Raw genomic sequence first — 16,316 nt, 5'->3', positions numbered from 1 at the left:
ATTGTGTGACATGATAGAGGTGTTAGCTAATGCTACTGGTGGTAATCATATTACAAAATATAAATGTATCAAGTCAGTATGTTGTATGTGTTGTGCTCAGTTCCTCAGTGTCCGACTCTTTGTGACCCTATGGACTGCAACCCACTAGGCTTCTCTGTCCATGGGATTCTCCAGGCAAGAATACTGGAGTGAGTTGCCATTTCCTTCTCCAGGGGATCTTCCCAACCCAGGGATCAAACCTGAATCTCCCACATTGCAGGCTGATTCTTTACCACTGAGCCACCAGGGAAATCCAGACTTTACACAGTGTTATATGTCAATTACAGAGAAGGCAATGGCACCCCACTCTAGTACTCTTGCCTGGAAAATCCATGGACAGAGGAGCCTGGTAGGCTGCAGTCCATGGGGTCGCTGAGGGTCAGACACGACTGAGCGACTTCACTTTCACTTTTCACTTTCATGCATTGGAGAAGGAAATGGCAACCCACTCCAGTGTTCTTGCCTGGAGAATCCCAGGGACGGGGGAGCCTGGTGGGCTGCCGTCTATGAGGTCGCACAGAGTCAGACACGACTGAAGTGACTTAGCAGCAGCAGCAGCATATGTCAATTGTATCTCAATAAGAAAAAGAATCTGAAGGGTGATAAATCATATACTATTATAAATTTATTTCACATTCCTCCAGTTATACTGGAGGAGGTTGTGGTTCTTAAAGATGTTAGAATTTTAGTGTATGAAGGAAATTAGATCATTGTTATATAAACAAATATCATTACCACTTTGATATTGATGTTTGAGAATTTGAAAAGTTATTTTCTTCAATTTAGATATTTCTAATGTCTAGGTAATCAAGTTTGCCAGTCTTTAACTGTATGTCTTCTGAATTTGGGGATGGCTTAGAAAGACTTTCACTACTTTGCATTTATAAAAACTTTTAACTACTTTATGCTTATCCTGCACACATTTAAATCTCTAATTCATCTGTAATTTATTTTGGAATTTGGAGTGGGGTAGTTAATGCAGTTTTATGGTATGCTTTTTCCCTGCATACATACATAGCCAGATTTTGCTAATAACCTCTTTTCTGCAGCAATTTGAGATGTTTCGTTCTGAACTAAATTCTGACCCTGTATGTGTAGGATCTGTTAGTAGTTTTTAAATTCCTTCATTGTCATTATTAAGCATAACACTGAGTCTAGTATGAATAAAACTCTTTCTCATCACAGAAATCTGAGATAACCTCGCTTTAGCTTTGTGTTTCTGGAAATCCAATAATTGTGGAATAACGGCTGTATTACCAGGCATTGTTACTTAGGATCAATATGACTCTGGATTGGTAAACAAACTGCACCTGGACTGGGAGGCCTGTGAATAACTAAAAATAGCTGGTAGGAAGCCATTGATTTGGGTTCTCCTGGGTCCAGGGTAACTCTCATAACTTAGCATGTCCTTCACCAGGACCCTGGAAAATATGCCGTTAGGGAAATTAAAATGGAGGTAGTATTGTTCAGGCTTCAGAGGCAAGGGATCAGACCTCTGACCTGCTTCTGACCTGCTTCTGACCTGCCTGGACACTCCCTGGGTTACTTGCCTGCCCATGAGCATGAACATTGTTACCAGCTATCAAACACCTCTTTAGATAAGAGAGGGAATGGGTCTTGGAATTTTCTTGAATTCTTGGAGGCCTGGCCAGCCTCTGGGGTCTGGAAAATCTGGTGACTCAGAAGATGGAATAAACAGCACTGTCAAAGTTTAAAGAAAAACCAGAGCTGCATTTTTGTTCACAAACTGATGATGGTATCAATTTGCAGCCTGGGATTATAAGCAGGAGCCCCCAAAGCTGCAATTTGATCTCTCCAGTGGGGTGGAGGCACTGCCCAGGACCCTCTCCCAATTGGGACTCCAGATTGCTGTTACGTCACAGCGCTGTTAAATTCTGGATATAGGTATTGGTCCAATTTGGTGATGTGTATGCTGTTACTTCTCTCTGTTGCTTCTATTTTTTTTCTTTTAATGACTGTATATTGAAAATAAGTCAGATAATCCTCTATTAAATATTCAAATTGTTGTGTGAGTAATGAGTGGTTTCTTTTTCTAATGAATCCTTTGAACCTAAAATGAAGTAAAACTGTTGGCAAAACATGTGCCTGGGGGGTCTGTTACAAGAGATACTGGTGTATGGAGCAGCTTTCGGCTTCTAGGCCAGATAGTGGCTGTGTTTGACAGTGTGGCCTTGTTCCTGGGCACCTCAACTAGCACATGGCGGGGGCAGTGGCAGGGGCAGGTTGAGCTACTGGATTGTACAAAGTCCTCCTGCTGGCGACACAGGCCTGTCACTACTTTTTGGCCCACTGCTTCCTGTCTTCCTCTGCAAAGCTGAGTAAACTGGTGCCACGCATGGCCCATGGGGGCCTTGTGGCTGCAACATGTCTTCTTGAATTTAAGGCCACCAAGGGTGAGTGGGACAGGATAGGATCCAGAATGGAAATGGGTGGGTTATTGCTCTCCAGGAAGTTAGAGAAGTAAATCCTTGTTTGGTGGTGATAAGATCAAATATAGACCTTTTCTTTATTACCTAAATTTGCTGACCAGGCCAGATACTGTCCTGTTCTTTGACTCATGATTGATCGGATTATCAGTGCCATTGGTCATGACTGAGTGGCTATGTTTTGAACTGTTTGTTCTAGATCTACATCCCTTTCAAAGCCTTCTCTGTCAGTCCCAAGCAGAACTGAGTTCTTCCTCTTTTGGATTCCCTGCCCTACCTCTGCCATTGCCTTCTTCCTTTCCTCCCACCCTTTCATGTGTAAGTGGTGTTTTTCTCCTTCTACTAGAATGTATGTAACGCCTTCAACTCAGGAGGTGTTTGTTTTTTATTAATCTTTAAATCCTCAGAACTTATCAGCTTGGTCTCTAGTCAATAAATATGTGCTGGAAGAATGAACTTCCAGGGTGAGATATTTCTAACACTTCATCTCTTTTCCCACAGTTTAAAATAATTTTAGTTACATAAGCACCCTATACACTATACTATGTGAAATTGTGGATGATGAACAGTATAACAACAATTACATAGAGAAAGGCAATGCAGTGTCTAAAAGTGTGTGTGCAGAAACCAGACCGCATGGATTTTGATTCCTAGTTCCTACCTGTGTGATCCGGGGCAGGTGACCTTGCACTCTATGAACCTTCCTGAACTCATCTGTCAGGGTTCTCCTGGGTGGTGGGGAGGGCTGAAATCTTTCTACATATGAAGAACATAGGATGGGCACAGAGTGGGCACTTGATTTGATGTACTATCTCCGTCTGCAAGCTAATCACTGGGCTAAGGATATGTTGTTGTAGGAAACATTGACCTTCAGGGATGTGTTTGTGGACTTCACGCAGGAGGAGTGGCAGCAGCTGGACGCTGCTCAGAAGAACCTCCACAGGGTTGTCATGCTGGAGAACTACAGCCACCTGGTCTCCGTTGATGAGGAACCCTCCACGGGGTGACTGGAACACATCCCCTCGTGTCTCCCTCTCTGGGCTGCTATAGCTCAGGGGCGTCTGGGCCCTGAATGAGTCAGGCCTCAGGCTCCCGGTCAGCAATTCCTAATGGCATTTGCCCCCTGCCCAGGATAGTCATGCTCTTGCTTTCTCTGTGGATGGTCTGCACTGGGGGCCCACTGGCTGGGCTCACGGGGCAGTCACCAAGGCCAGACCAACCCCACCCTGCAGGGATGGGCCTCGGTTCCAGAATGCTGCAGGTGTTCACAATCAAGTCCTCTGTCATTTCCCCTTAACAGGATACCTTGTGGCCCAGCCACATGGGATCTTCAGGTTGGGACAAGAAGAAGAGGAGGCCGGGATGGCAGCTGGAGAAAGCCCACCGTGGAGCTGTCCAGGTAAGCCCATGTCAAGTCAGGGGGTAAAGGGGTGGAGGTCCTTACCACAGTTATATTTATTTCATCTTTCTGTCCCCTGAAGAAACCATCTGGATCCCAGAGAATAAGTTTAAACTACCACAAGCTCAACCACATCAAGTTTAACTTCACAAAAGAGAAATATAGCACCTTGAGGTCCTCTTTGGGATCAGAGGTGACACATTTTACACCTAGAAATACTTGTCTGGCCCATATTCCAGGTAACACAAAGGCTGCCAGCTTTGGCTGGGGCCTAGGGCAGGAAAGGCTCTGCAGTTAGCCCAGGCTCTAGTGCCAACAGCCTTGTTGCTTGCACCATATGGTCTGGCTGCCCTAAGGGGCTGAAGGTGTCAGTGGTGGGAAAAGATGCAGAGTGAGAAACAAGCCCCTTAGATTTTTGAGTAATGCCATGAAATATGTGTCAGAGAATTATACTACTTTTGAGATAGCAGGGTCCCATAAATCATGAGGGGCACTAGGCACAATAAACCTCCTTCTATCTTGCTGCTCTGCTCCATTTACTGAATAACCCACAAAACTGCCAGTTTTCAGTGTGGCCTAGAACAAGCATAGACTTTGCAAGATTACCAAATGACCTAGCATATGAAGTGTCTGTGGCAGATGGACATGGTATATGGAAATTTTGGAAGGTCCCTGTATGTGAGTCACAGTACAGTCTGTGAGGGTTTTGGAGCATAGCAATACCATCTTCTGCAGACAGATATTCTTCAGAGAAAAAAAATTTCTAGTGTGCTATTGACCCTAATTGAGGATCTTCCCTTTGCCCTTTCTAAGTCCTCCCCCTCAAAGTTATTAACTATCCTGAATTCTAATACCAGAGAGGAGAATTCCATAGATACGATTGTATGTTTTATGACCCTGGAAAAATAAACAAGAAAAATTTTTAAAGCACTGTTAGAAACTCCCTGAGAAGGCAATGGCACCCCACTCCAGTGGGGAAAATCCCATGGACGGAGGAGCCTGGTGGGCTGCAGTCCATGGGGTCGCTAAGAGTCGGGCACGAGTGAGCGACTTCACTTTCGCTTTTCACTTTTATGCATTGGAGAAAGAAATGGCAACCCACTCCAGTGTTCTTGCCTGGAGAATCCCAGAGACAGTGAGCCCCCATCTATGGGGTCTCACAGTCAGACACGACTGAAGCGACTTAGCAGCAGCAGAAACTCCAGGAAAATAAAAAACTAAGCAGAAAAGTAAATAATTATTGGGATTAATTTATATTTTCTTATGAATTTCATCCTAAGTTCTTCAGAGGTTCCAATTGAAACTCTGATAATTACCTGGGCCCATAATCACTAGTGGGGTCTGATCTCTAAGTTGATCTCCTTAGCACATAAGGTTCTGGGCTGCTATACATCTCTGAATCTGTCCTATGCCATTTACCAATCAGCCAGCTCCTTGTGGGGAAAAAGTAGCTACTTTTCTTGCTATTGCTACTTTTCTTGCCTGCATGAGCTTGCCACTGAAGTCCCACTGTCTTAGCTCAGGGCTCCTTCAGGCCCTAGAAACCAGCTGCAATTCCTTGTCACATGTATTTCCTCAACATGGCTGCTTACTTTATCAGGCCAGCAAGGGAAATTTCTCTCTGGTCTCCTAAGATGAAGTGTTGTATAACATAACATAGTCATGGGAGTGATATCCTATACCTCTGCCATAAACTATTGGCTGAAAGCAAGTCTCAGTTCTGCCTACACTTAAGCAGAGAGGATTATATAGGGCATAAATCATTGGAGTCACCTAGGATGTGCCTGACACAACTGCTGACAACAGGACAAGGAGAAAAGAGGGAATAGGAACATTCACAGGTATCACAGTTGAAGAGATTTCTATTTCGTGTCAGAAGTCAGTTTTGTTTCATTACTTGTACCTTTGACCAATTTACTACCTCTCTCCTCACCTGTATAGTTTGTTAGCTGATAATTTATGTAATGAGGTGTGGTGATAACAGAGTAAAGAACTATAGAGATTCATTTTTATCTGAAAAATCACACAGATATTAAAATTGCAGGATATTCATTGTCAAGATGTAAAACATATACTCAAAACCATACCCTCAGATAACTACATGAAAAAGGAATAAAGAATATGTACACATATGTGAAAATGGGGTTATTTTAAGAAAACAATGATGTCATACATTAAAGTATGGATGGAAAGACAGAATCAAGCATGCCCAAGATTACTTTAAACAATTTATTTTACTGGTAGTTTCTGGGGACTACATTTAAAAATTAAAAAATCAACAGTCCTAACACCCAAGTAATAATCTGGATAGTCTGCTTAATAATTTGGTATATTTCCTTCTAAGCATTTTGTTCTGTCTACCTATACAATCTAAAACACATACAAATATAAAACAAATATATTTGTATACAAATATGTACATATAGTTTTACTTTTCTGCCACCCAGAATCACTGATATAATGCTGCATATCCATTCTCAATGCATTTTTACAATGTAAATAATGTGGTACATTTAAAAATTTTTTTCACTTAGCCAATTATCATGAACATTTCCCTAAATCCTCAAACATAAGAACACTTTTGGAGAAGGAAATGGCAACCCACTCCAGTATTTTTCCCTGGAGAATCCCAGGGAGGGAGGAGCCTGGTGGGCTGCCATCTATGGGGTCACACAGAGTCGGACACGACTGAAGCGACTTAGCAGCAGCAGCAGCAGCAGCAGCAGCAAGAACACTTTTAACTAGTGCATACTATTCTATCCTACTGATATGTCAATTTTGAATCAATTGACTGTTGGATAGTCAATTTTTTCCTATTTTAAAGAATATTGTATTAAGGGAGATAATCTGAAAATTAAAAATCTTTTATTGACTAATAAAATGAGGCATAAAATGTAACCATAAAATGGTTACCCTTAAATATTAAGTTGTAAGCAATGTTCCTAAGTGAGGTGTGTCAAAGCTTCAGTTCAGTTCAGTTGCTCAGATGTGTCCACCTCTTTGCGACCGCATGAATCGCAGCACACCAAGCCTCCCTGTCCATCACCAACTCCCGGCGTTTACTCAGACTCGTGTTCATAGAGTCAGTGATGACATCCAGCCATCTCATCCTCAGTCGTCCCCTTCTTCTCCTGCCCCCAATCCCTCCCATCATCAAAGTCTTTTCCAATGAGTCAACTCCTCACATCAGGGGGCCAAAGTACTGGAGTTTCAGCTTTAGCATCATTCCTTCCAAAGATACTATATGCCTTTTCTGAAAGGGGTTTGTATTTTGCACTGAAAGTGTTGATGAACATGTGTAAGATCTCCTGTTTCAGTGCTTGTTTCAGGGATCATGATGACTCATTCCCCTTTATACCACTTAAGGGAGGAATTTTCCTATTTGTTTAAGAAGTGAACGTAGTTTGCCATAGCTAGGATTAGTAATTTTATAGTTTATATTTTTCTTTCAAAAATGTCATACTTACTCCACAGTGAACATGTCTTAACTACTGAGTGCTTATTTGGAACCTCGAGACCTTTCCCACAAAATGTGTGGTACAGAATATGGAACATATTTTTCTCATAAGTTCTAACAGTTTTCTAGACTTTAAATTCTTTCTTTTCAGCATATTCTGATACTCAATGATATTTAAATTCTTTCTAAATTCTTTTCTACATCAATATATTCACAGTTTTGTCACTTCTGAATTCTCTGATATATAATTCTCCACTCGTGTAAGAATTCTGGATGAAAAATTGGTCACATTTATTAGATGCTTCTGGAATTATGCTTTTGTGCTCTGTCTTAAGTTAAATGAACATTAAATAGTAATATGAAGATTTTTACATTCTTGATATTTATAAGGTTACTCCCCAGGATGAATTGATATATAATGAGGTATAACTTGGAGAAGGCAATGGCACCCCACTCCAGGACTCTTGCCTGGAAAATCCCATGGACGAAGGAGCCTGGTAGGCTTCAGTCCATGGGGTAGCTAAGAGTCGGACACGACTGAGTGGCTTCGCTTTCACTTTTCACTTTCATGCATTGGAGGAGGAAATGGCAACCCACTGCAGTATTCTTGTCTGGAGAATCCCAGGGACGGGGGAGCCTGGTGGGCTGCCGTCTATGGGGTGGCACAGAGTCAGACACGACTGAAGCGACTTAGCAGCAGCAGCAGAGGTATAACTAGTGAAATCATCTCTATATTAATATAGTAATAGGTTATGATAGGTTATTATATCATATTATAGGTTATTAGTAAGTATATTAATAGGTTTTATCTCCTGTGTGACTTTTCTGATGTTTAATGAGAGTTGACTTCCCACTGAAGGCTTTATCACATTCTCTGCATTCATAAGGTTTCTCTCCTGTATGTATTCTGTGATGTACAATGAGAGTTGATTTCACACTGAAAGCTTTCCCACATTCACTGCATTCATAAGGTTTTTCTCCTGTATGAATTCTCTGATGTTTAATGAGAGTTGACTTCCTACTGAATGCTTTCCTACATTCACTGCACTCATAGGGTCTCTCTCCTGTATGAATTCTCTGATGTTTAATCAGTGGTGACTTTTCACTGAAAGCTTTCCCACATTCATTGCATTTATAGGGGTTTTCTCCTGTATGAGTTCTCTGATGTACAATAAAGGTTGACTTCTCACCAAATGCTTTCCCACACCTTCTGCATTCATAAGGTTTCTCTCCTGTGTGAGTTCTATGATGGACAGAGAGATGTGATTTTCCACTGAAAGTCTTCCCACATATGCTGCATCCATAGGATTTTTCTTGTGTATGAACTCTCTGATGAACAGAAAGATGTGACTTTCCCCTGAAGCCTTTTCCACATTTACTACACTTATAAAGTGTCTCTTTCATATGAGTTAGCTGATGTTTAATGGGTGTAGGTGTCTCATCAAAGGCTTTCCCATGTTTATTGCATTCAAGTTTTTCACTGATATGAGTCCTTTGATATATAAGGCTGGACTTATCACATTTGATAGCTTCATAAAATGCTTGTCTAATGTGTGTTTTTTCATGTCTAATAAGGCGACATGAACTCTTAAAAGCTTTTGCACATTCACCACATACAAACGGTTTCTCTCCTGTATGAGTTCACTATTTAGTCAGAGTTGACTTCTGGATAAATGTTTTCCCACATTCACTGCATTCATACGGCTTTCCCCCTGTATGAGTTCTCTGGTGTGCAATTAGGGTTGACTTCTGGCTGAAGGTTTTTGCACAGTCACAGCATTCATAAGGTTTCTCTCCAGTGTGAATTCTCTGATGTAAAACAAGGTTTGCTTTCTGGATAAACACTTTTCCACATTCAGAACATTGATAGAGTTTCTCCCCATTTTGAATTCTTGGACTTTTATTAAGAGCTTGCTTACGGTGGAGGGCTTTTCCATGCTCATTAGGCTCAAAGAATTTCTCTCCAGATTGAGCTTTATCAAGATTGGAATAGAAGCATAATTTCCAATATGCCTTACATTCATCACCTTTCTTTCTTGCATAGCTTCTACTTTGACTAAGAAAATTGAAATTATGTTTTGAACACTTTCCCCATGAATAATATTTAGTGAGTCTTTGTCCTATAGAAACAAAGCCTGTGCTTGGATAAATGATTTCTCCATATGTTCTGAATTCTTGGCCACTTTTATCCTTCAGCGTTTCCTTATTTATGGATGCAGCTTGTCATAGAGGTTTGTCTTGGCTTTCCTTGTAGTTATTTATCTGGTCATTAACTTTCCAGAATTCTAGGGAAAAATGCAATGATTCATCAAACTTGTAACTATTTCTATGATAATGTTATGGGACAAAATTCATTCATAGATGCCCTGCTGTGAACTCCTATTAATGGGCCTGAGCTGATGTGAATGAACCCTCCCTATATTCCACCACCTTCTCTATACTCCACCACTTCCCTCAACTGTATATACAAAGAAATGCTGGCCTATATTAAACAAAATAATTTAATTCACAGTCAAGCTCAAGACCAAGAAAATATAAATTTTAGACATCAAAAGTGAAATGAGAATTTAAAGTGATGGGGTGAACAGAAACTGAAGCTTGAAGATTTACTGGGGAATCCAGACCACAGGGCACAAATGTTCAGGAAACTGGAATGTAATTTTCACTTAAAGTAGGAACCACAAAGGGTATCCATGCTTGTTAAACAGGAACTAGAAAGACTCCCCACTGGTCAAGGAAACTGGAAAGAATGATATTATATATAAGAAATTAGAAGTCTGATATGATACTATATATAGAAAACCCTGAAGATTCCACACAAAAACTACTAGAACTGATAAATTCAGCATGGTAGCAGGATATGAGATTAACACAAAGAAACTGGTTATGTTTCTTTATACTAACAGTGAAATATCAGAAAAGTAAAAAAAAATCCCTTTTAAAATCACATCAAAAAATAAAATACTTAGGAATAAACTTGACCAAAGAGGTGAAAGACTTAATACACTGAGAACCATAAAACATTGATAAAGGAAACTGAAGATGGCCTGAAGGAAAAATACTCCCATCCTCTTTGATTGGAAAAATTAATATGTTTAAATGGTCATACTACCCAAAGGAATTTACAGATTTAATGCAATACCTATCAAATTACCTATGACATGTAAATAAATGAAGTTAGAACACACTCTCAGACCATGCACAAAAATAAACTCAAAATGGCTTAAAGACTTAAATATAAGACAGGATACCATAAAACTCCTAGAAGAGAACATAGGCAAAACATTCTCTGACATTAATTGTACCCATGTTTTCTTAGATCAGTTTACCAAGGCAATAGATATAAAAGCAGAAATAAACAAATGGGACCTAATCAAACTTATAAGCTTTTGCACAGCAAATGAAATCATGTGTGCTTAGTCACTCAGTTGTATCCAACTCTTTGTGACCCCATGGACTGTAGCCCACCAGGCTCCTCTGTCCATGGGGATTCTCCAGGGAAGAATCCTGGAGTGGGTTGCAATGCCCTCTGCCAGGGGAATCTTCCTAATCCAGGGATTGAACCCAGGTCTCCCACATTGCAGGCTGATTCTTTACCATCTCAACCACCAGCTTTTGCATAGCAAACAAAACCATAAACAACATGAAAAGACAACTTATGGACTGGGAAAAAATATTTGCAAATGATGAGACCAACAAGGGCTTAAATATACAAACTATATTTGTATATTTCCAAAATATACAAACAGCTCATACAACTCAATAACAAGAAAACAACCTAATCAAAAAATGGGCCTAAGGGTCATCATGCTGGTCATCTTGTGGTTCAGGTTGTCCTTGGTGAGTACTGCATCAAGGGAGGGCCCTGGGATGAAAGGTGTTGTTTCTTAGGATCCTTTCTGCCTTCCTGCAAAAAAGATAGACACAGAAAGGATGGTAACTGAGTGTTCAAAAAACTGTTCTCAGGTAAGAAGAAAGTGTATTCTGGATATCCCTTGTGGTCCAGTGGTTAAGAATTCACCTGCCAAAGCAGGGGACATGGGTTCAATCCCTGGTCTGGGAAGATCCCACATGCTGTGGAGCAACTAAGCCTGTGCACCACAACTACTGAAGCCCAAACACTCCAGGGCCCATGTGCCTTCACTACTGAAGTTGCATGCTGCAACAACTGAAGTCCATGGGCTTAGAGCCTGAGCTCCATGATAAGAGGAGCCACTGCACTGCAACTAGAGTAGCCCCTGCTCGCTGCAACTAGAGAAAGCCTGCATACAGCAATGAAGACCCAGGGAGGCCATAAATAAATAAATGGACAAATAAATTTGTGAGGGGGGGCTTCCTTCAGATGGTAAAGATACCTCCTGCAATGCAGGAGACTGGGTTCAATCCCTGGGTCAGGAAGATCCCCTGGAGAAGGGAATGGCTACCCACTCCAGTATTCTTCCCTGGAGAATCTCCATGGACAGAAGAGCCTGGTGGGCAACAGTCTCTATGGGATCACATAGACTGAGCACAACTGAGCAACTAACACACTTCATTTTGGGGGCTCCCCAGGTGGCACAGTGGTAAAGAACCCACCTGCAAGTATAGGAGATGCCAGAAACACATTTGATCATTGGGTTTGGAAGATCCCCTGGAGAAGGATATGACATCCTACTCCAGTATTCTTGCCTGGGAAAAATGGACAGAGGAGCCTGGTGGGCTGTAGTCCATGGGATCACAAAGAATTGGATATGACTGAGCACACATGCTGGAGAAGGCAATGGCACCCCACTCCAGTACTCTTGCCTGGAAAATCCCATGGAGGGAGGAGCCTGGTAGGTGCTGGGAGCCAGAGTGGAGAATCCCGCCCATGGCAAACGTCATGAGGAAGAGGCCTGACGGGCAAAGGCGAGATCAGGCCTCGAGGGGCCCCCCCTTTCTCGAGCATCTACCCCAAAACCAGAATCTGTTTTTTCATGACTTTCACCAAATCTTCTGACATTAACAGGGGGCTGTCCCGACCACCTTTCTCCTGAAAGAGTTAACTTAGGGCTCTAGTTGATAATTCTCCTGGGCATGAAATGAGTGTTTCAAACCCCCTGTTAGCATTCTAGCTTACTTGGCAGGTTTATTGAGACTCTTGCAACATTGTTGAGCCTATGCTTGCTGCCAAGTTCTCACATCCCTTATCCATTGTGTTCCTGAGAGTGCATATAGTCAGGATGTAGAAATAACAAGCAGTAGCTTTAGCATTAGCAACATTAGACTTTGAGTTAGTAAGTTTTTTCTTTGCTGTAACCCACTGAATCTTTGCTCCATAAAAATGTAACTCTGTACTTTAAGGGTGACGCAGGCTAGGAATTTAAGAAGAGACACTTTAAGGGAAAATTATTGTTCTGGCTGACCAACCTTTATCAAAAAGAGGTCATAAAATATCAACAGGCCTCCAGGCCAGAAGATAATGTACAAAAAATAAGACTCTTGCAGGAAGGAATCGGATATCGATAAAAGTTAATATTGAAGAAATGTTGAGTTGACTCTGCATTTTTCACTTTGCTGTATGTACAACTCAGGGTATAAAAGCCCCGAGAAAAATAAAGTAAAGGGGCCTTGCTCACTGAAGCTTGGTCACCCCTTGTCATTGTTTCCTTATCTCTTTCTCTATCTTTCTTCATTCGCTGACCTCATCCATCCTGAGGTTATCCCTGGACTCTGCTGAGGCTGGACCTTGGCAGGTAGGCTGCAGTCCATGGGGTCGCTAAGAGTTGGGCACGACTGCCATGGGGTCGCTAAGAGTTGGGCACGACTGAGCGACTTCACTTTCGCTTTTCACTTTCATGTATTGGAGAAGGAAATGGCAACCCACTCCAGTGTTCTTGCCTGGAGAATCCCAGAGACAGTGGGCCCCCGTCTATAGGGTCACTCAGAGTCAGACACGACTGAAGCAACTTAGCAGCAGCAGTAGCAGAGCACACACGCACAAATAAATTTTTAGAGTTCCAATTTAAAAATCAAAAAAGATACATGCACCCCATGTTCAATGCAGCACTATTTATAATAGTCAGGACATGGAAGCAACATAAATGTCCATCAACAGATAAAGGGATAAAGATATGGTACATATATACAATGGACTATTACTTAACTATAAAGAATGAATTTGGGTCGTTTATAAAGATGTGGATGGACTTGGAGTCTGTCATACAGAGTAAAGTAAGTAGGAAAAATATCATATGGTAATGCATACATCTGCAATCTAGAAAAATGATACTGGTGAACCTATTTGCAGGGCAGAAAAAGAGGTGTGGATGTAGAGTATGGACTTCTGGACAAAGGGGCAAAGGAGAGGGTAGGAAAAATTGAGAGAACAGCACTGGCATACATTCACTAGCATGTGTGAAACAGATATCTAGTGGGAAGCTGCTGTATAACACAGGAAGCTCAGCTTGGTGCTCTGTTTTGACCTAGAAGGACGGAATGAGGCGGGGAGGAGGAAGATTCAAGAGGGAGGGGATATATGTATACATATGGCTGATTCACTCTGTTGTACAGCAGAAACTAACACAACATTGTAAAGCAATTATATGGCAATAAAAAAAATTTTCCTGAAAAAAACATGGGCACAAGACATAGACATTTCTGCAAAGCAGACATGCAAATGGCCAGTAGGTAGATGAAAAAAATGCTCAACATCACTAATTATCAGAAAAATGCAAATGAAAATTACAATAAGGTACTACCTTATACAGGTCAGAATGTCCATCATTAAAAGGTCTACAAGTAAATACTGGAGAGGGTGTGGAGCAAAGGGAACCCTCCTATACTGTTGGTGGGAATGTGAATTGGTGCATCCACTGGAAAATAGTATGGAGGTTCCTCTAAAAACTAAAACAAGAGTTGCCATATGATCCAGCAATCCCACTCCTGGGCTTATATCTGGACATAACCACTAATTCGAAGAGATACATACATCCTATGTTCATAGCAGCACTATTTATAATAGCCAAGACATGGAAACAACCTAAATGTCCACTGACAGATGAATGGGTAAGAAAGATATATATCTAAAGTGGAATATTATTCAGCCATAAAAAGAATGACATAATGCCATTTGAAGGAACATGGATGGACCTAGAGATTAACATACTAAGTGAAGTCAGAGAAAGACAAATACTTTATGAAATAACTTATATGTAGAATCTAAAATATGGTACTGCTGCTGCTGCTAAGTCGCTTTAGTCATGTCCGACTCTGTGTGACCCCATAGACGGCAGCCCACCAGGCTCCCCTGCCTCTGGGATTCTCCAGCCAAGAACACTGGAGTGGGCTGCCATTTCTTTCTCCAATGCATGAAAGTGAAAAGTGAAAGTGAAGTCGCTCAGTTGTGTCCGACTCTTTGCAACCCCATGGACTGTAGCCTACCAGGTTCCTCCATCCATGGGATTTTCCAGGCAAGAGTACTGGAGTGGGTTGCCATTGCCTTCTCCCAAAATATGATGCAAATGAACCTATATATGAAACGGAAACAGACTCACAGACATAGAAAACAGACTTGTGGTTGCCAAAGGGGAAGGGGGATGGGGGCGAGTTGGATTGGGAGTTTAGGATTAGTAGATGCAAACTAGTATGTATAGAATTAATGAATAAGGTTCTACTGTATAGCATAGGGAACTATATTCAATATTCTGTGATAAACCATAATGGAAAAAATATGAAAAAGAATATATGTAAGTATAACTGAGTCACTTTTCTGTACAGCAGAGTGTACATTGTAATTATACATTAATAAGATTAAAAAAATCAAAAGCCTAGTTCTGTAACTCAATCCAAATGATTATAAGTGTAGTAGAGAGCCCCCTAAGCTAAAAAATTAGACTGAAAATTGGTCCTGTAATAGTAGGTTCCCAGTGGTGGCACATCTTCCAAAATATATATTTTTGTATTTTTATAGCTTAGGGCTCACAGTATGTCTATGGAATACCAATTATCACTGAAGAGTTAACAGTAAAAAATTAATCTCACAAGGAAACGACTTACTATGAAAGGGAAGCAGCAGATATATTTAAAGATACTCCCATTTCTAGAACTATAGCTAGTAAAACCATGTGGACTTCAAGATAAATATATTTCAACTGTTCAAAGAAATAAGGGAAGAACTCTACCTACTTTCTATCTAGTCACAGATAAAGACAGATTTAACAAATTAGGTGACAGACCTTGAGATCACCCAGAATGTAGCATGAAGAGCTAACAATGGAAATATAGTAAGAGAAATAGAGAAATGATAAGTTCCAGAATAGGTTTAACAGCTAATCCAAATGGAAGACTAGAGAAAAAGGGAGAGGCAATATGCCAAGAAATGGGTTACTAGAACAACACTGAGACTGCTATACTTAGAAAGGCCAGCTTGCAAAGCTGGCCCTTGGCTGCCATCTGGAAATTTAGAGTTCAGGAATGTCCCCACCATTCACTAACTGATAAGGCTGCTTGTACAAACAAGGTGATCTGCTTTCCTTCCGGGAGTCTGGAATGTTGGTATGTGCAGGGCAGTTGGTACATGTATAGATGCTGAGTCTCTAATGGGCTTCTCTGTGCACAAAAACACACATGTTGCTGCCTTTTCAATGCTGGGAGAAGTGTGTGCTGTGTGACCCTAGATGGGAGGGAGAGAACATAAGGAACTCTACATGGAGTCCTCCAGATTCTGCTCCTGTCTTCTCCCCTTATGCTCTAGTTGTATATCCTTATATCCTCAGTCGATAAGTCGTGTCTGCCTCTTTGAGACCCTATGGACTAAAGCCTGCCAGGCTCCTCTGTCCATGGAATTTTCTAGGCAAGAATACTGGAGTGGGTTGCCATTTCCTCCTCTAGGGAATCTAACTGACCCAGGGACTGAACTTGCATCTTCTGTGTCTTCTATATTACAGGCAGATTCTTAACCTGCTGAGCCACTGGGGAGGCCTGTATATCCTTATTACATTGCTGTAATAATCTT

At 41.3% G+C, this 16,316-nt stretch overlaps 1 protein-coding gene across 1 annotated transcript in view; it reads right to left on the bottom strand.

The window, feature by feature from the left end:
* Positions 1–6,100: 6,100 nt before the first annotated feature.
* Positions 6,101–16,316, bottom strand: part of ZNF674 (zinc finger protein 674) — a 36,927-nt gene continuing 26,711 nt past the window's right edge. The window contains 1 exon segment of the mRNA XM_060407405.1: positions 6,101–9,627. Coding sequence (XP_060263388.1) covers positions 8,138–9,627 — 1,490 coding nt within the window. The 3' untranslated portion in view covers positions 6,101–8,137.

The sequence above is a fragment of the Ovis aries genome, chromosome X (assembly GCF_016772045.2).
Source record: "Ovis aries strain OAR_USU_Benz2616 breed Rambouillet chromosome X, ARS-UI_Ramb_v3.0, whole genome shotgun sequence".
In the NCBI taxonomy this organism is placed as follows: domain Eukaryota; kingdom Metazoa; phylum Chordata; class Mammalia; order Artiodactyla; family Bovidae; genus Ovis; species Ovis aries.
This window is presented reverse-complemented; position numbering and strand designations above follow the sequence as displayed.